Consider the following 21,521-nt stretch of genomic DNA (forward strand, 5'->3'; position numbering starts at 1 on the left):
TTGAAGAATTCAGACCATTGTATTATAGAATGTCCCACTTCTTAGATTTGTATGTTTTCTTCTTTATAGTATCAGTACCTTGACTCTCTGTCCCCCAGTATTTCCTATAAGAAAAGCCTGAAGACTTGATTAGTTTCCGGATTTTGGCAGAGATACGTCCTGAGTTATGTTGTGTACTTCATATTGAATCACGTTAGGAGAGACAGGGTCACTGTCTATTAGTGATACTAAATTAGATTGTTTGGTTCATTTGTTGCCCACCAGATCTCACTATTGTAAAAGTACTTTTTTTTTTTAATTCAGTTGCACTCATTCTTTTTGACACTATATTATAATACTACTTGGTATGTCCCTGCTAGTTACTCTTACTCACAGCCAGTCTCCTTTAAAAAATAGTCACTGTCAACTTTTTCACTGTTCAACCTGCTGCAATCTGTCTTTCCTACCTCCAGTGGCTATAGTGTCAGTGGTTTTCTAACCCTGAAAATCCAATGGATTTGTCATTTCTTACGTTATTTGATCTCTGCCCTTCTTCCTTTTCCAAGTTACTATTCTCATGGTTCCTGGTTTTGCCTAGTTTCTGCTCTTTAATCAGGGCTGCCTACAGGGCAGATATTTTTTTGCAAGGCCTTTGTCTATATAACAATTTGATTTTAAAATTAAAAAATTCATGGGCCCACGTAGAGTGTTTTGTCAATAAAGATTTAGAATAAATGATAAGAGAAAGAGTACATGTTTATTGCTCAGTCAGTCATGTGAAGATTCTTTATAGTATATAGGCCCCATCTCTTCATCCTCTTTATTGTCAGATATGCCATTCCTGGCTAATTTCCTATCTCCCGCTACAATAAAAGAATAGGAGTGCAGTTATTCACAGTGCTATGACTCTTAAAAACATGTTTGTATTGAACTATATGGTTCTTGCCTCTACAGTTCCCTAATACCAACTATTTAACGCTGACTACATCATTACTCATGATGTTGCATCCATTGTGTCACTGAATACTGGCTTCTATTGACTATCCAAGGTCATTATCGTGCCTCATTGGTGATTACCAGAAATGCACATCTCACTCAGAATATGCAGGAAAATGAGTAATAATTCATTTTCTGGTCATATTTACCATTTGGACTACTATAGCGTAAACATAGAATACATATTCCAACCATGTCTTCTCTTAAACTTTTTAGGCTAAAATTACTGCATTCCTAGACTGATCTCTTGGTCACACCCAGGAATAATAGGCAAGAGGCCCAGGTGTGGAGCAAGAAGAGTGGTTTCATTTGTGCAAGGAATGTCCATTCCTTCAGTATGGCTTAAGTCCAAACCTGGAGAGCACAGTGTCATTATCAATTGAAACAAGAGAGGAGGGGCACCTGGGTGGCTCAGTCGTTAAGCGTCTGCCTTTGGCTCAGGTCATGATCCCAGGGTGCTGGGATCAAGTCCTGCATTGCGCTCCCTGCTCGGCGGAAGCCTGCTCCCTCTCCCACTCCCCCTGCTTGTGTTCCCTCTCACTATGTCTCTCTCTGTCAAATAAATAAATAAAATCTTAAAGAAAAAAGAAAAGATACAAGAGAGGACATTGATTAGAAGGGACAATTGGCATTGTGGAGCAAGAGTCCTAAAAGGCCTCAGATGAGAAGGGCCTGGCCTGACACAAGGTGCAGAACTTGCAAAGCGGTAAGGTGATCTCCCTAGTGCCAAAGGCAGGAGGTGAACAGGCTAAAGAACAACCGCCACCACCCTCACAAGCCTGGGGTCTACAGATCAGAGATGGCACCACAGATGAAACAGACCGGTGAGAGCCAATGCACGGGCCCGCCCCTCCCCACCCCACACACACAACTCAGTTCTAAGAGTCAGTGGTGACATTTGGTAGCCCAGAACCTGGAATTCGTTTGTCCAATAGGAGAATCACCTAAACAAAGCACCATTCTTGCAGCCCAATCACATACTGTCATGGGAAAGAAATATTGTTTCAGTCAGCAGGAACGGCCTACCGTTCAGACCCAAGGCAGTTTCAGAGGTATGAGACCCAGCACTCTTCAGGGCATGTGTTCCACACCTAGCATGAGTTAGAGGGTTGGAGAGGACCTCAAAGGGGAGAAATGGTACCTATGCCAGGCACCAAAGTGAAATTTGGAAAATTTTAAGAGGTACTTCTGGCAACCAGATCCCATGTGGGACTAGATCTGGGCTCAGGGTGTCTTGCTTACTCCCAGGAACTGGAGAACTTAGAAAATCTTGAGGAAGGCACTCTAAAGCACCAGTCTCCCTGAAGCATGGGTCCTGGGGCAGGATCCCTGTATACTCGGGTCTCGGAAGTATTGTCTGATCATCTCCCCTTATTGTCTTTGCCTTTTTATTTGCCTACACTTTAAAAGATGTTACCTGTCAGTGTTCTATTATTGGCCCTTCTACATGTACTCTGGTTGAATTCATCCACTTATCTACGGTTAACATCCATAGGCTGTTTAATCCAAAGTCTGGCTGTCTAGACTTTCTCCTGAGATCACACTTGTATGTTAGTATTTTTGTTATCATTCAGTTCAAAATGTTTAATAATCTCCATGTGGTTTATTTGACCCATGAGTTTTTTACAAATGTGTTTCTTAGTTTTCAAGCATAAGGTTTTTTTCTAGTTGTCTCTTTATGAATGACTTCTACCTAAATTACACTGTGGTCAGAAAAGTTACTCTATTATTTCAGTCCTTTGAAATTTGTTGAGAGTTGTTGTGTGGCCCCATCTATAGTCAGTTTTTGTAAAGGTTCCATGTATGCTTGAGAAGAACATGTATCCTGCAGTTTCTGGACACAGTATTTTGTATGTATATATTAGATATGTTCATCGTGTTCAAATTATTTGTACTGATTTTTCTCCCATTCTATCAATTATCGTAGAAGGTATTTTTAAATCTCCCTCTATGATTGTGAATGTGTTTTGCACTTTAGTGGGTTTTTTTTTTGTTTGCATTATTAGGCACAAATTCAATTTTTTATCTTCCCGATAGACTGAAAAGTCCATCTTGAAAAGCTCATTTCATCACCATGAACGCTTTTTTCTTTTTTTAAGTAATCTCTGCACCCAACATGAGACTTGAACCCACAACCCCGAGATCACCAGTTGCATGCTCTATGGACAGCCAGCCAGGTGACCCACCATGAACGCTTTTATGTGCTAATATCTACTTGTTATTACTATACTATATTAGCTTTGTTTTGGTTAGTATTTGCAAGAGGTTTTGGGGTTTTGTTTGTTCTCCATTTCTTTTTGATCTCCCAGATCAAAAAGATCTTTATGTCTTAGATGTGTTTCCTATAAAACTCTTAGTTGGGTTTTGTGTTGTTCAGTTTGAGAATCTTTGTCCTGTAACTGAACATTTAGTCCATTAGCAATGTAACCAAAATACATTTGGGTTTATCTTCTTTCATACTTCTTATTTATCCTGCCTATTCATTGTTTGTTTCCTTCTCCTTTCTTTTCTGGTTGGTTTTTGTTGTTGTTGTTTTGTTTTGTTTTTTGTTTTTTATCATTCCTGTTTTTCTTCTAGGTTTGGAAATTAAATGCTGTTTCTTTTTGTATATACCCTAGGAATTACACCATGCACCCTTAGTTTATAAAAGTATAAAGCTAATGAATGTTTATAATCCTTTCCCAAAGACCATAAGTCATTTTCAATCCATTAACTGGAGTCAACAAATGCCTTTGACAGTGTGTTCCAACTCTCCTTGAAGTTGATACAGTTCCTCTAACATTAAACCTGTAATGAGCAGCCAACAACCTGAACTCTTCAGCATCTGCTATAGATTGAATTAGGTTTTTTTTTTTAATTTGTGATTTGTTTTATTTTTAAAGATTTTATTTATTTATTTGAGAGAGAGAGAGAAAGAGAGAGCACAAGAGGGCATAGGGCCAGAGGGAGAAGCAAACTCCCTGCCGAGCAGGGAGCCCGATGCAGGAATCAGTCCCAGGACTCCAGGATCATGACCTGAGCCGAAGGCAGTTGCTTAACCAACTGAGCAACCTAGGTGCCCATAATTTATGTGATATTTTTATTTCTTTTTTTTAATTATGTTCAGTTAGCCAGCATATAGTACATCATTAGTTTTTGATACAGTGTTCAACGATTCATTAGTTGTGTGTAACACCCAGTGCTCATCACAACACGTGCCCTCCCTAATATTCAGTTCATATGTTGAAACCTAATCCCCAATGTGATTGTATTTGGAGGTGGAGCTTTGGGGAAGTGATGAGGTCGGGAGAGTAGAGACCTCATGAATGGGATTAGTAACCTTAAAAAGAGATCACAGAGAGCTCCCTCACTTCTGTCATGCCACAGTAAAAAGAGAGCCATCTATGAACTAGGAAACAGGGCCTCACCAGACATGGAATCTACAGGCACCTTGATCTTTGGCTTCCTGGCCTCCAGAACTGTGAGACGTTTCTGGTGTTGGGGCACTGGCTGGCTGGGTTGGTGGAGCATGCGACTCTTGATCTTGGGGTTGTGGGTTTGAGCCCCATGTTAGCTGCAGAGATTACTTAAAAATGAAATCTTTAATTCTAGGTTTTTATACACCACTCAGTCTATGGTATTTTGTTAAAGCAGCCTGAAAAGACTAAGACCGTATATCTTAGGGGCCTGCTAGTTGACTAATTTTTTATTTCATGGTAGTATCACTTATGTGCCTATTATTATGCCAAACACTATGGCACATTATTTGTATTATTCATTTAATCCTCAGAATAGCATGTAGTAGGTGGTATTGGCTCAGTTTTAGAGAAGAGAAAACTGAGGCACAGGGATAAAGTAACTTGTTCAAGGTCATAATCAGTATATGGTAGAGCCAGAATTCAAACAGGAGTTTTATCTATAAAACCATGCTCTTCCCACAAGTGCTAAGGTCTACCCTGATATCAGTTCTCTGCTTCCTCCTTTGTAATAAAACCCCTATTTTACTAAGGGAACAATATACTCTGTTGAAAGACTGTTTCTCGGCCTTCCTTGCAGGCCAAGTTCTGGCCAGAGAGCTATAAATAGAAGTGTTGCATGGAACTTCCAAGAAGTCTACATGGAATGAAGGGATCAAGCCCTTCTTCCTTCTTCCTTCCCATTGCTGGGACAGGGACATGATGGCTAGGGCTCTAGCAGCCATCTTAGACAATACATTGTCTTGAAATTATAGAGGCCAGAGTTGAGAGATACCCCACTGACAACACCATGAAACCACAGTACTAGCCCCAGGCTGCCAACCTCTAGACTTATTTCACATGAGAAAAAGAAACCCTGTCTTGTTTTTTCTTTCTTTTTTTAATTTTATATAGCCAAGTAATCCTAACCAATATGCCACATGTATCAGTATTACACCTACATTTTGCCTTTCATAATTTTTTAAAGCTACCTAATTCTGTTCTCCATGACCCATTAATTAGTAAAAACAGCTATCTGTGGCTCTAGGTTGTTAGCATTAACTCTTAAAAAAAAAAAAAAAAAAGCCTCCCGGGAACGCCTGGGTGGCTAAGTCTGTTAAGCGTCTGCCTTCAGCTCAGGTCATGATCCCAGGGTCCTGGGATCAAGCCCCGCATCAGGCTCTCTGCTCAGTGGAGAGTCGGCTTCTCCCTCTCCCTCTGCTGCTCCTCCTGCTTGTACACTCTCTCTTTCTGTCAAATAAATAAAATCTTAAAAAAGAAAAAAAAAGCCCCCAGTGAAGAGAACTAACATTTGTATGCCTCCTATGTGTTAGGTACTCATGTATATTATCTCACATTCTCACTGTCTCACTCATACACCTAGGTGCCCAGAGACCCTGCATTCCTTCCTGCTCATTTATATGAAGTGTCTTGTGATGACTCAAAGTTAATTCTTCCCCTTGTGCACTCAGGGACACCTCTCCAGATACTGTCTTCCTCTCCTATATCATGAATCATTCCATGATCATTCCCATCAGCACTAATATATCCTGCTTTAAAAACAAAAGTTTTCTTGCCTCACATTCCTCAACACCCCTTATTCAGCAAAAACTCCTTAGAAGAATTTATTCCATAGTCACTGTCCTTTACCTCTCTTCTTTTTCTGCTGAACTCATGCAAGGCATTCTTTCATCCCCATCACTCCACTAAAATAATAGTGTCACCAATGAATTTCATGTTCCTAAATCCATGGTCATCTCTTACTCTTCATCCTTCTCAACAGATCAGCAGCATTTGACACAATTGACCACAGCTCCTTGGAATATTTTCAGAACACTGCTCTTCTCCCTGTTTCACTGGTCATACGTTCTGTCTCTTTTGCTGGTTCTTTCCTATCCCTAACTAAATGTTGGCGTGTCCCAGGGTTCAGTCCTCAGGTCTCTTCAGTTACACTAACTTCTTTGATGATGTCAGTTTAAGGCTTTCAGTACTATCTCCATATTACTGACTCCCAAATTTCTATCTCCAGCCTAATCTCTCCCCAAATTTCAGGCACATATCTACAACTACCAACTTAATATCTCTTATTTGGATATCTAATAGACATCTCAAACTCAACACATCCTGAACCAAACTCCTGGTTCACCCTACCCGCCAAAACTGCTCCTCCTGCAGTGTTTTTCATGTGAGCAAATGTCAGTGAAACACTCCCAGGAGCTTAAGCCAAAAACTTTGCAGTCATGCTTGACTCTTCTTTCTTTACATTTAAACCTTGAGCAAGACCCGTAGGCTCGATCTTTCAAATACATACAGAATCCATGTTTAAGTATTTTAAAAAACTATTTAAAACATATCAGATATTGGGGTGTCTGGGTGGCGCAGTCGGTTCAGCCTCTGACTCTTGGTTTCAGCTCAGGTCATTATCTCAGGGTCGTGAGGTCGAGCCCCAAGATGGGCTCCACACTGAGCTCTGAGTCTGCTTGGATTCTTTCTCCCTCTGCCCCACGCTTGCTTGCTCACTCCATTCTCTCTGTCTAAAATAAATAAATAAATCTTTAAAGAAAACTTTTTAGATATGATTATGATATTGTGATTGTCTTTGAAACATATATTTTAATGATACATATGGAAATATTTCTAGATGGAATTATATAATGTATGGGCCCTGACTCAAAATAATATAGAATGGAGAAAATGAGTGGGAATATAGAAGAAACACGATTGACCATGAGCTGATGATTGTTGAAGGTGGGTGATGTGTATGTACGTGGAGGTTCATTATACTCTTCTACTTTACGTTTGATATTTTCTATAATAAAAAATCCAATAGTTCTCATTACAACCAAAAAAAATGTTAACTATGTGTGTTTAGGATGTTAACTAGGCTTATTGTCGTATTCATTTCACAATAAATACACATATCAAATATTATGTTGTACACCTGAAACTAATGTTATATGTCAATTATACCTCAATTGAAGAAAACGGTTAAATAGAATATAGCCAGAATATGAACACTTCCCACAATCTCCACATCTACTCATATGGCCCAAGTCATCTTCTTTTCCTGGATTATACCAATCATCTTCCAAATGGTTTCCTTGCTTCTACCTTTACCCTTATATAATCTACTCTTAACACAGCAGCAATGTGGTCCTGTTAAAATATAAGTCAAATCACTATTCTACTCAAAACCTTCCCAAGGCTGCTATGATCCATATCACCACTCCCCTCAAACCTCATCTCCCCTTGACACTCACTCATTCCTTGTGCTTTAGTCATACTAGAATTCTCTCACCTTGAGGCCTTTATATATTCTGTTCCCTCTGCCTAGAACACTTTCACCAAAATAGACACACCATTCCCTCTTTTACTTCAGCTCTATTTTCAAATGACGTTATCGATGAGGCCTCTCCTTAACCACCTGTATAAAAGATTGACACTCCACCATCACTGCTTCTCTCCCTTGCTCTGGTTTATTTTCTTCTCAGTAATTATCACCATCTGACATTACTATGTATTTCTTTATTTTCTATTCTTCCCATGCTTTAATTTCCATTAAAGTAAGTTTTTATATTTTGTTCACTGCTATAGTTTCAGTGACTAGAACACTTCTTGGCACATAGCAGGTGCTTGACAAATAATTGAAGCATTGAGATCCTCATTTTATAATGAGGAAAGCAAGATAAAAAGAGGCTAAGTAACTTGCCCCAAGCAATACAGATACTTTGACTTAAAGCTTTTCTACTCTTCATTCCTTTTGTTTGGAATGCTTCCCATGTTCAAACCAGGGTCTTAACATTTATCTTCCATCAGAACTTGTGTACTTTCTACTCCAGCTGCAGAAAGTACTTCACAAGGTTACCATGAGGATTAAATGTGAATATGAGCATCTCTAAACTTTGTAGAATGTCAGGCCACATATAGTTGTTAGTTCTTGTGGTTTCATCTCTAAGATCAAAGTCAGACTAGCCTGTTTCTTCAAGCTTATTTTTATCTAGATTGAAAATATAACTATTTTCTAGGAAATGTGAATAAATTCCAAGTATGAAAATTTAGATAGTCTGTCTTATGTTAATAACATGTGGTTTCCTGCAAGTAAGTAATGGAAATAAGATATTTCAGTTATTGAGATATTCAGAGGTGAGCACCTGGCCAAAAACACAAGCACATGACTGTGGTTTAAACATAGCTCCCAGTTTCATCTCTCAGCTGCAGATGTGTTTTGCGGTATATAGATAGCTTATATGAGGTACAGTCTGCCTGTTAGCAGATGTGGAATAATTGAGTCAATTAAGGATAGTTATCCTCAAAGTTTTTCAAAACACCACTTTCAATTTGCCAAGGAATTCTGTACCTGAAGCATTACATTCCCCAAATGAGAAGCACAATGATCTAAGCATTTAGATATTGGGAGAATAAACCTCATTCATACTTACAATGATCTGATTATTTGTACATGCACACGTATTTTAAAATCCTATTCAAATTTGCAATTTATCCCATTGAATTAATGGAAAAAAACAATGTTCAAGGTGAAATAACTTGTCCAAATTTCCTTAGTGGGAAAAAGCAAAATAGAATGAAAACACGTAAGAGGGTCGCCTGGGTGGCTCAGTCGTTAAGCGTCTGCCTTCGGCTCAGGTCATGATCCCAAGGTCCTGGGATCGAGCCCCGCATCGGGCTCTCTGCTCAGCAGGAAGCCTGCTTCTCCCTCTCCCACTCCCCCTGCTTGTGTTCCCTCTCTGCTGTCTCTCTGTCAAATAAAATAAATAAAATCTTTAAAAAAACCACACATACATAAGAGTCAAAATTTCTCTAGCTAGTAGTATTTGCCTCTCAAACTTTGCAGTTTACAGCATACTAGGTCAGATTAGAATGATATGAAATTGTCATACCTGACTGGTTTTAACTTAACAAATTTCATATGGTTCAAATTAATATTAATAATAGAGTACTTTAAACCACAGCCTGTATATTCAGGAGAGAAATTCAAAAACAAAACATCTTTTTAATGAAGGTGCTAAAATAGCAAAAATAAGTCTCATACCAACTGTAGAAAAGCTGTAATTAGATAATAACATAAAATTATAGTAAGTGATTTTGTAAAGCCCGATATTTTATAAACACTAAATGATAATGTCAAGTAAGATTACAGATTGCCTATGCTCAGAAGACTTGTCAGGGAGCCCAAAATCAGGTTTGATTCTTTTATTATCCTCTTAACTCTACCAGGTTCCATGCCACTGTACTCACTCTTAATCCAAGACACTCATTTTTCAAGTGAATGTCCCAACACAGAGGATAAGAGGAAAGGATTGGAGAGGGGATGAATTTCAAGAAAAAGAACAAATCCATGACTCCTGCCATAACATGTGGGGACAGATTCCTACACCTGCCCTATAGCATATGCTAGTAAATTGTGAATAAATGAATGGGTGAATGAACAAATACCTTATTAGTGATGAGTAAGTAGTTTCATTCCTAATTGTGAAAGATAAGATCTTAAGTGATGTCTCTAAAGAATATAGAACCATATAATGTATTTTAGATGAAGTGACCTTAGAGATATCTAATCTACTGTGTATTTTGTAGTTGAGAAAATTAAGGCTTGAAATTAAGTGATTAGCCCAAAGTCACACAGCTTGTCCGTGTCAGAACTGGGATTAGAATTTATGTCTCCTGCTTCTCAGTGTAATACTCCTTCCACTGTATCTTCAGATAAAGCATCTTTCTCGCCATTAGAAATAATTAGCGTGTAACTTTACTATCCTGAATATAGCAGAGTAGCCTTATTTAGTATTATAATCAGAAGGCCTTAAAATTATTTAATCTAGTCCCTTATTTTACAGAGGAGAGCCAATTAGAGCATAAACAAACTCAGGTGCCCAAATTCAGAGCACATTCCACCTCATGCTGAAGGACATTCATGTACTTAAAGCTTATTTACTTTTACCTACTTTGATGGCATATGATACTCCACATGTGGGTAACAGGAAATGTTTATTTATATACAAGTACATGAGAACGCAATTTCCATTCATCTTTTTAAAAAATTTTTACAAATAAAAAGTTATTAATACATTCATCCTTTGCACACAAAATACATTCTTTTTACTTTTACTCTCAGTATGAATTATTTCTTAATAAAAACTTAAGCTACAATGGACAGTCAGGTGGTTTGGCGATTTGACAATCTTTTTTCAAGATGGAAAACCCAAACTTTAAAGACAGTCAATATGTAAAGGATATATTAAAAGTGCTCCTTCATTGAATCCTAGAAGATTGAATGAGTACTCCTTTCCAACATGGTTTGTAGCTATCCCTTGAAACAATGCAGAGGACTTTAGAAATTCTCTATGCGATGACAGCTCAATTTCTACAGGACAAACAGTCTTCATGAAATTGATTATCATATATAAATGGTAGGCTCATAGAAAGATTCCTATGGACATATTGGGAAGTTAGCCATTATTCAGGGTCCTCTAATTGACCAATTGACCTAAGATTGTAAGTTGCATTCTCCAAGTGGGATTTTAAGAGGTTCTGCTTAAGTGAACACAAATGATTTGTTAGACTAATCGCTTTTAAGAGAGATGTGAAAATATATACCCACACAGGAAATCTGTACACAAATGTCCATAGCAGCATTATTTATAACAACCCCCAAATGGAAACAACCCAAATGTTTATCAACTGATGAATGGACAAGTAAATTCTGGAATATACACACAATGGAATATTTAGCCATAAAAAGAATATTGATTCATGGTACAACGGGAAACTTGAAAACATTATGCTAAGTGAAAGAAGTCAGACACAGAAAATCACATATTATATGAAATGTCCAAGATAGGCAAATCCACAGAAACAGAAAGTTTAGTGGTTACCAGATGCTGGGGGAGAGGGTGGAGAAGTAATTGCTAACGAGTACAGTTTCTTTTTGGGATACTGAAAATGTTCTAGAGTTAGATAGTGGTGAGTGTTGTACAACTTTGTGAAAATACTAAAATCACCAAATTGAACACTTTAAAGGGGTGAATTGTGTATGAATTATATCTTAATTCTAAAAAGAGGGATGCAACTTCATTAAAGAATTTTTCACGTTTCTGTTTCTGATATCCCCTTTTTAATGCTGATTGAAGTTTTCATACAATCACCTTTATAGAGTGTTTTCAGCTAAGTGCACTCAGGTCATTATGGGCTTATATTTCTAACGGGCTTTTTATTAAACAAACAAAATACATGAACACAGGACAATACAGTGTGCTGCATATTAACATTTAAAACCAAGTATTATGCCTGTGTTGAATCAGATAGTTAGATTTCATATACTGGTGTATTCAGATATTACTGAGAGCCTATGCTTAAAACCAGCCAAATATTGATAACTGAGTTCATAAGATTTGATGATTAACATGTTTGTTAAAACTATGTGTATGTTAAAGGTCCATGTTTTAAAGGAAAGAGATAGGGAAAGGGGGGAAATCAGGGGTTCTCTAAGTCTTCATAAAACAGCTTCTCTAAATATTTTAACTAGCTGCTGAGACCTCCAGAATGATATATTTTGCATTTTATTTCATCCCTACACTAAAAGTCATGCACTAAAGTATAGTAACAATATATGTGGGGCACAACTTCTTCCCTTTAGATGATCAAAAATCTCTTCTTAATCCTTTATTATTTGAAAATTTTAAAAGCAGAGTTTTTTGGAAGAGTGTGTGTGTGTGTTGCTGAAAACAGCAACTTTACTCACACACTTACATTTATGTAAGTGTATTTACATAAATACATTTATGTAGCTCCCTTACATATCATCAAAGGAGCTCCAACCATCTGGTATGTCTAGAGGACACTTCAGTGAGCAGAAATTAGAAGCCAGCATTCCAGTCATTTGAAATTTTCCACAAAGGGACATGAAAGCCCCAACATGCCTTAAAGGGATAAGAGGATTAAAAAATTTTTTAAATCAATTGACATTCATTGTCAAATAGCCTACAAGAAAGTTCCACTAGCATTCTGCAATTGTATAGGATAAGAGAATATTTCTAATGATTACATTCCAGAAAGCTATATGTTTAGCAGCTGTTTTTCAGAGGGCTTATCAAATTTTGCTATTGTTACTTAATCCAGGCATAAATGTATAACCTTAAACAAAGCTGTGGACCATTCAACTAATGATAAATTATCCTAACAGACCAGATTCTTGTGTTATTCTGTACATGAGTTTTTGCTTTATTAGGCATTTGGTACTCCAATTTTTATTTTAGAATACAGTGCACATGTAGAAAGGGAAAGAAACCCTGCTAAATTTGGGTGTTGGTAATTACGTCCATCAAATATACGTCATCTACAAAATGAAATTCTAAAAGCAGATGACAAAACTAGGATTCATGACTCTATTTTTACCAAGAGGAGAAAATAAGAACCACACAACCAGAATAATTCTTCAGAAGCACACTTTGTTATCAGGTATATAAGGAAGAAAAATACATGGATAATTGAAGAGTTAATCAACAGTAAGATTGTGATCTAAATCTGATACTAATAAGAAACTAAGAGTTTATAAATACCTAGCCTGACATTCCCCAAGAGAATGTGATTGATTATCACCTCAATGAGCTTTTTCTGACTGTCGTTAAAGGAAAAAAATGAGGCAAAGGGCAATAATAAATGGCAAACATGGTCCCTTAAAAAGAAGATAGGATTAGCCCATTTTTCTTCCCATGGAGAATGGGCTCAAGAAGAGGTTCAAATTGCACTGTGAGGTATTTCAGTAATACAGTTAAGTTTCCTGATAATGAGGAGTTTGCAACCCTGGAATTGCCCACTGGGAAAGAGGGCAAGAATGCCTTTCCTGAAATATGTAAAGAAATAAAGAGACTCTTGGGTGACGGTAATGCCCAAAGGCAGAAAGATGGATCAATCAAATAAGTGACTTCCTTTAAGGCCCTTTCAGAAATGGTGCTCTTTTCTTTGAAGTTGAGAGGGGTTCTTTGTTTTGTCCTAAGGATCTATACTTGTATCAGACCATCCAAAGTCTGCCCTTAATTAAGGAGAAAAGAACTAATATTTGACTGCCTACTGTTTACTGAGCACTGTCCTAACTTTCAATTTATCTTACCTAATTTTCACAATAATTCTGACAGGTATAATGAGTCTAGCTCATAGATGGGGAAACTGATGCTCAAGAGATTGTACTTTGCATAAAGATACAGCTAATTCATGGCAGTACTAGGACTCCTCATATCTAACCTGGTGTTCCCCCTTCACACACCTCCCTACATCACTACTTGAAGTGTTGAAGTTATAACCCATCAAGTAGTCCATTAGGAACTAGGACACAACATCTCCAAAAATTCTGCTCTAATTCAGGGGGAAAGTAAGAATTTGTCTCATATACCTAAGTAAGTCAATTAAAGAGGTGGCTAACTTTTGTGCTCTAACCTCTTATTTAAAGGAGTCAAAGAAAGTCTTACCCAAACTCAAGTGTTTCTCACCATACTGATGCAAGACCAATGACTTCTTATAAAGACTAATGAAAAGCCATCTATCAGCTTAACAGGGATGCAAGTTATTTTGAAGGTGGACTCATGTGGTCATGGGCTTTATTAGTAAGTGTTGCTTATAGTTATCTCTGATTTCTGAAAACCCATGTTTTGTTACTTTTTCTACATGAAGAAATTTGGCTTTGGTTCTATTAAAATAATTTGCAGAACATGTTTTTTCAAGAGAATCAAACCAACTAATGAAATGTCATTTGAGATTCTGCCAAAATAGATCTTAGGGTCTGCTTTATGCCATTAACGCACCAGTCCATCTCTAATGGAAGCTGCAAAACTTCATGTTGGTCCATTTATGAGATCTTTAACTGAAGATTCTGTTCTGCTAAAAATGCCTGGTCTGAAATCCTGGATACCAGTTATTCACTAAGCTGAGCATGTTTGGCAAGTAACAAAAACATAATTTCTATGATTTTATGTAACTTCTATTAAAATAATATCTTTTCTTCTTTTTAACTCAAGAGCCAGTTTGTGATTTGAACTGGACATCAGTGAATGGACTGACAAAGCAATTCCAGTCTAGGCCACAATGACAAACCAGTCTCTTAGCCAAACAACATGTAACCAACCTCCTTCCAGGAGGATTGGCAGAACAGCAACACCTTTAAAAAAAAAAAAAAACCTACATTAACTGTAGGTCAAGAGATACTTAACTGAACATGTGAGAGGCAAAGTGCTACAACATAAGTTAAAAGGTCATCCAGTCGAACCTCCAACCAATGCTGAGATCCTTTCCACATCATATAGTCTGTTTGATGGTTACTATTACCTAAGGCAGCTCCTTCCATGGTGAGCCACCTTTTTGAGAATGTTCTCCCTGACACAGAGCCCAAATCTGTGGCCCTATGGCCTTTAATCAGTGGACCTCATTCCACCCCTTTGAACCAGAGTCTTGCTCTAATTCACTAATTGTATTCCTCTCTCTTTCCCAGGCTAAATCTCCCCAAATCCTTCAAATATTCTTCAGATGTCATAAATTTTAAATTCCTTCACCATCTTTGTTATGCTTCAATTTGTTTTTAATTTCAAAGGATAGCTCCCAAAGATGACTGTAACATTCCAACATCACAGGCTTAGGAAAGATGAAGTGTCATCTCTCTTGTTCCAAGGTCACTATATCAATTAGCTGTTTGAAGGCATGATCATTTCTTTTCAGTATGCTTTCTACCTAGTGTGATGAATGTAAGGGAAGGCAGCTTTCCTTTTAAACACAAATACACTCATGGAACAGAAATGAAATTCGAAAAGAAGAAAGAGAAGAGAGCACATCCCCCTCTTATCCCAAAATTGGTGCTCAACCAGATTGCTTGTGTGGAGTACTGTTCGTCTGAACAATGAGATACACATCTTTTCACTGGTTTTGAATTTCTAGTTAAGTCTCAGAAGTATTATAGTTGCTTTTAACTGAAATTTGATGCTGAATCTGGAAGAATTATGGAATAGCCGAGAAGATAAATGAGGCAAATCATTGACCTAACACTGGAAGTCACCAGTGTCCTCCAAAGGTATCATTCATGAATAGAATCCAGTCCTCTGTTAAAATCTGCCTCCTCCCTCCAACAAATCTAAATTGCTTAAAACAAATAATCCTAATCCAAATATATTATTTTGGCCAGTGGTTTTTACCCTTCTTTCAGAAATTGACACATTGCCAAATCAATCCATTTGACTTTCATTTCTAGTTACACTCTTGCCACTTTACTCAGGAAGAGATGGTAACATGAAATGAGTAGAAAAGACAGGGAAAAAGAAAGGCCAGGAACGCTAATGGCCTAATCTAATCTGCAGAAAGGACAACTGGCCCTGCATAATCAAAATTAAATATAAATATAATAGAAATAACAAAAGCATATAAAGAAATAAAAAGCCTTGTATAGGTAAAGGAAAAAGCACAAAATCCTATGAGGATACAGTCTACACAAAGCCATAATAAAATACCATTAATGTCAGCGAGCTATATGATTTCACAGATTCTCCCAAACCTGACTCTATGACATAAATATGATGGATGCATTTTCATTGGAAATGGAAAAGTTTTGCCATATATTTAGTAACTTTATTAAAAGAAGAAAAAAATGGAAGCAGACACGGACTCAGTGTGAGGCAGATCAAGCCAAACTGAATTATGAGAAAGCAACTCTTTTTCATCCACCATGAATAAGAATTCATTTTTATTTAAGAAGGCTCATCTAAGCAAATGTTGCCATGGCAATAACCACCAGTAAGCAAACCGGTGAGTTTAGTTCCTGGTCTAGGTTAAGATGACCACATTTAATTAGTATCCTTTCTCAAGTTCTATTTGAGAAATTTCCATGTGACCGGCAAAGCTCTACTCGGCACTAAGTCATTTATTCAACTAATATTTATGGAGCACCTACAATATGGTCAGGGATTGTTCTGAAACTAGAGATGTATCAGTAAATAAGTGTCCATAAGGCCTAATCTGGAATTCACACAACTAAGGCGGGGAGAAAAGCTCCAAATTCCCATGTATCTCTGCTGATGGGCCACAGATGGGTGACTGTACCTTACGGAAAGGCTGCGAGGAATAACAGTGAAGGAAGGGACCAAGAGCAGAATTTTCTAATCCCCTTATGAGTATGGCCTATTCCCTAGGGCCCTAGGGAATAAGAATTTCAGAATGCAAGAGCGATTCTAGAAGCTGTTGTTCTATGACTAAATTTGTCCAACCTAACAGTCTACATTCACAAAGCAGCTTTAGTTTCAACATGCTTGCTGCTGTGGAAATGTTGGGTCATGATATGGGATATTGTGGATGTTAGGTCATGATATGGGATATTGGATTTTTGCCCTAAATGAAAGACAATAAATCTAAACCTATGGACATTTCCTCACAGTTTAAACAGACAAGTTCTTCTTCCCACCTTGATCAACTTGTTTTCTGAAAACTTTTATAGTTGCTGGCTTAGTGGAGAAACAGGGAGGGAAAAGCAACAATTATTATAAATGATTTTGGTTGGTGTTTATTAAAATGATTTTTCTTTCCTGCAGAAACAGATTCAAAATAAAAGCAATTCAAACTACTAGGATATCTTTCTCTCACCCATAGGATCAGAACAAACACAGTGAAGCCAACCAAAAGTATCAATCCCTTATACAATACGTATAATCTGTATACAAGAGATGAGTCACTCTGAAATCTGCTAGAGGAACACTGGAGATGCTTTATCGATATCGTATCTTTATGCGCCTCATTTCTTTAAAATTAAACAGCTTTCAAACATCAACGTATCAGGACTGAGATTGCCACCATCTACAACAACAGAACTGCATATCCTGCCCTTATTCCATTATGCATCCCTCAGTGATACCAAGCGGCAAGCTACAGAAACATCCAACAGCATCAACAGCGTACAGGTTTAATTATTTCCCCAATTTGCATTTATATCAGTGAACAAATTGGAAGGCATCAAAGTATGGCACTAAAGAAATTAGTAACATGTATCCAGCAGCACATCTTCCATTTCGAGTCTTGTTTTAAAATTGGCTAAGTAAAGGCATATACACCTCCATTTGAATTGGAGATTTGCAGTAACACATGCATATAAAGGGAAGGAGGAAAAGACAGGAAAGAATGGGGAGACAGGAGAGAAAGGAAAAGAAAAGGAAATAGGAAAGAATGTATGGTCGTGAGTCTGAGAGTAACATCACTACATGAAGGAGGTGACAAATGCCAGCTCCACCTGCTTCCACAAGCAGAATTTTTCTAAGGTTACTGAAGATACAAAAATGGTTCATGAGACTTTTCATCTGTTGCTATTGTCACTTGTCATACCAAAAACATGTACAAAATTCTAAGCCTTGGCCTGTCCAAGATGGATAGTACCAGGAAGTAAAAGATGTCACCTGCTATCAAGGACTGTGCTCTGCTTAGAACTCTGCATCGCAGTCCATTCATCCACAGTATTTGGGTCAGATCAGGTCTGTTTTCTCGTACTACTCATGATGTCTTAGAGCTAGTCTTTTATATTAGAATATCACCAGCCTTTTTTTTTTTCATTTTTCCAATGTTTTCATTTACTTAAAGGGCTGGATAGATGAGAGAATAGAAGAAGAAAATGGTAGAGATTTAGAGGGGAAAGAACACGAAAGGAAAAGTATTTTATTTTCCAACAAATCCACCCTAGAAAAGGTAGTAATGAGACTTTGAGAAAGAGTGTTGATTCATGGACTTCCCTTTTTTTTTTTATTTCAATGTAATACATTTAAGGACATCAATGTACTAAAATGTTTGGTCTGTGAAAGAGTGGACTCATTAGCACCAAAAGGAGTCATGGAGCTTATATATATTATTAAACCAGTGATGGTTACTGTTGGTCATGGGAAAAGGTTTCATTTTTACATCGCAAAGTTCTTGAAAGTGCCTGTGGACAAGAGAAATAACACTTTTCAACGTCTCCATAGAGTCATCGACACACACCCCAGAGGCAGTACTTGGCCTCCCCAGTTTGGGTTTATCTGGTAGACAAGAAAGCCAGGGCCCCCAGAAGCCCAAAAGCACAGCCCCCACATGCACCCACTGACGTGCAGGAGGGATCTCCCTACGGTACATTTTCCCCTGGACTGTTCAGGAATGCGCTTTTACCTGCTTAAAAAAAAAAAAAAGAAAGAAAGAACAAAAGCAACATGCTTTGCAGATCATGGAGCGCCTAGTGCAATGTTCTCCTTGCTCCAACTCCTGACTGCAAAAGGGTGAAACCATTATATGTTCTGCTAAATGCTGGCCTGCGGACAAAGCCTCTGGGCTGCCATGCTTTGTAAGCCTGGATCCCACAGGAGTCAGAAGGTCTGAGAGCGGGAGCCATAGTCATCACCAGATCTCCCCCAGCAATTTGGGGGCCCACTGGGGCAGCTGCTGATTCCTTTCACTTCTCCTTGCCTCAGCCTTTAGTTGAAATTACAACAAGTCAAATAGCTGATGCTTTTCCCTTCTCCGGGTAAGGGCGAGGATACATTGTTCACAAGTGTGTTCTGCCTGGCTTCACTGATGAGGCGGCACGCTAAGTCAAGGAATAGTTTCTCCACGTTATCTGATTCCTTGGCTGAGGTCTCCAGGTAATACATGTCCTGAGCTTCTGAGAATTCTTCAGCTCTCTGCTGGGAGACCTCTCTCCTTTCAGCCAGATCAATCTTGTTTCCTAGAACAGGGATAAATCAAAGAAGGAAACATCACTGGACTTTGTACAGGCTCGGAAGCATCAAAATTCAATTTCATATCTGAAGTCAAATCAGACACATGAGCAAGTAAAGCAAAGCAAATGTGGCTGTGATTACTGGAATGTTTAAGATATCAATGTCATTTGTAATGGCAAAGAACTGGACACAACCCAAATGCCCCTCAGTTGGGCACTGGCTTGAATGAAGTATGGTACATCTGTGCAATGCAGTGATTTGCCTCGGTAAAAACCAATGAGGAATGTCTCCATATACTGCCACGGAATGAGACATGAGGATATACTGTTAAGCAAATAAAGCAAAACACATAAAAGGTATAGAACATACAACTGTCTAAGAAAAAGGGATTAAAAAAATACACACATGCACATTCACAAACTTTATTTTCTTGATGTGAGAATAAGCCAACATTTTAGTTTTAAAAATAATGGCTACCCATGAAAGGAACAAGGTTGAGGAGATAGGGAGGGACAGAAACTCGACCTCTCTAAATATACCTTGTCCTAATAGATTTGACTTCAGAATCTTCTAAATGTTTCACATAATTATACAGTTACAACTATATGATTAATAGAAAACTAAATTTAAAAAGCAACCCCTACCAATGGAAAAGCAAAATGAAACAAATGAACCTGTTTATCATGAAATGGCATAACCACACAGAGAGGAACTATTCCAAGTGAGTTCAAGATCTAGGATTTTAACCATGCGTCCTCAGTGGTATATACTCTAAGGACAAAAAGACCTGAAAGAAAACATCTTGAACTGTTACAGTAATCATCCTGTCAGGGGCAGTATGAGAACTGTTATTCTAAGGCTGCTCTGTGGGCTTTAGGGGATAAAGCAAATGAGTTAATTGTGCTAGTGTCACTGGGTCTGAGATTTGGGGCATGAGAAAAAGGAAATAGAGAATCTCGATTAATGAGGTTAAGTAAAATTTTTACAGTCCTGAATTATAAATGGAAATATCACTGTGAATAATTCATGGTGGATTTTATCTTTAAAAATTTTTCTACCTCTGTTCTCCTGGAAACCTGACAAAAGTGGTACATCAACTGTGTACCTGGCAATACAGCTTATGGTAAAAGTGACCCCTGACTGATAAATTCCATCTGGCCTGGGAATTCTATGTATGAATTCTAAACGTCTAGTGGAAAGCCACAACTTTGGGCATCCCTGAGTGGGGGGGACTCTTCACTTGAAGAGACCCTGAAAGTTAGGTCCATGGAGTTGTTACAAGAGAGACTGGTCCCTGCTAAGGCTTCTAGGTCACAGCAGGTCCATCAGGTGCCTGACATGAGCCTTTTTCCTTATACTGGAACTGGCCTGAAAGGTCCTGGACCGCTATGTGGACTGCTATCGAGGATTACTTCCCCTGAGAGGAATGTCTGATGCTGACCTGCTATGAAGCCATATTTTCTGTCCTGTATTCATCTAAGTGAATGTCATGCCAAGTGTGGCCTATCGTAGTCTTGTCAGTCAAAGTGTTTGGTGGAGCCTAATAGATAACTCCCTGTGGGCACTACAGAATGCACCACACACACACACACTAGTTCTGTCCACTGAAAAGCCTAAAAGCAATGACCACCCACTAATAAGGAAGATTCTTATCACCTTAGTTGTGGCCTCTAAATGTAACTTCACATTAATAATAAGCAGTGCTTCTCGAAGAAATGGCTAATTCCTGGTCTGGGACAAGAAACGCACAAGTTGTGCCTGGAACGCTTACACCAGAAAGCAAGCGATGGTCATTGTCAAAAGGTCATATCTAAAGGACTAGGAGACCATTTGAAGCAGCTCCGCTCTCAGAGTTGGAACAACTGGACCATCAATGATAACAGTTGCAAGGGCCTAGAATATACTGAATATATTTAAATCTATAATAATATTCAAAATATAAACAAATTTTAGTAGTTACTTCTGGAAGATACTAGGGAAAGAACTCATTTTAAAAAAGGGAATCAAGCATTTTTCTTGCTGTCCTATGAGAACTGTACCTCAGAATATCAACTAGGAAGTATATTTGCTAAAAGGAAAAACAAAAAAACTGAATCTGACCAGGCCTCTAAATTTACCTACAAATCTGCAAGGAACACAGGTGATGGAGGAATATGTCAAAGGATACTACGGTGGCAAAATAACAAAATTCAGACTTGAAAACTCTGAAGGATAAACATATGCTTTAACAAATAAATTCCAAGGGAGAAAAAATGGAGGAATAACCTACAGGCAAAAGGAGAATTAAAAGACACAAAATCCAATGAGAACATATGAGCCTTATTTGGATCTTTGATTTGAACAAATTTTTAAAAAATATCTGAGTCAGTCAAGGAACTCTGAACATTGTCTAAAT

At 38.0% G+C, this 21,521-nt stretch overlaps 1 protein-coding gene across 1 annotated transcript in view; it reads right to left on the minus strand.

Annotated features, from left to right (window-relative positions):
- Positions 1-15,943: 15,943 nt before the first annotated feature.
- Positions 15,944-21,521, minus strand: part of RAB30 (RAB30, member RAS oncogene family) — a 78,732-nt gene continuing 73,154 nt past the window's right edge. The window contains exon 5 of the mRNA XM_028126765.2: positions 15,944-19,131. Coding sequence (XP_027982566.1) covers positions 18,881-19,131 — 251 coding nt within the window. The 3' untranslated portion in view covers positions 15,944-18,880. The remainder of the gene's footprint in view (positions 19,132-21,521) is intronic.

Source organism: Eumetopias jubatus, unplaced genomic scaffold (genome assembly GCF_037043125.1).
Source record: "Eumetopias jubatus isolate StellerSeaLion01/CBP00866 unplaced genomic scaffold, mEumJub1_p1.0 scaffold_13, whole genome shotgun sequence".
NCBI classification, from domain to species: Eukaryota; Metazoa; Chordata; class Mammalia; order Carnivora; family Otariidae; genus Eumetopias; species Eumetopias jubatus.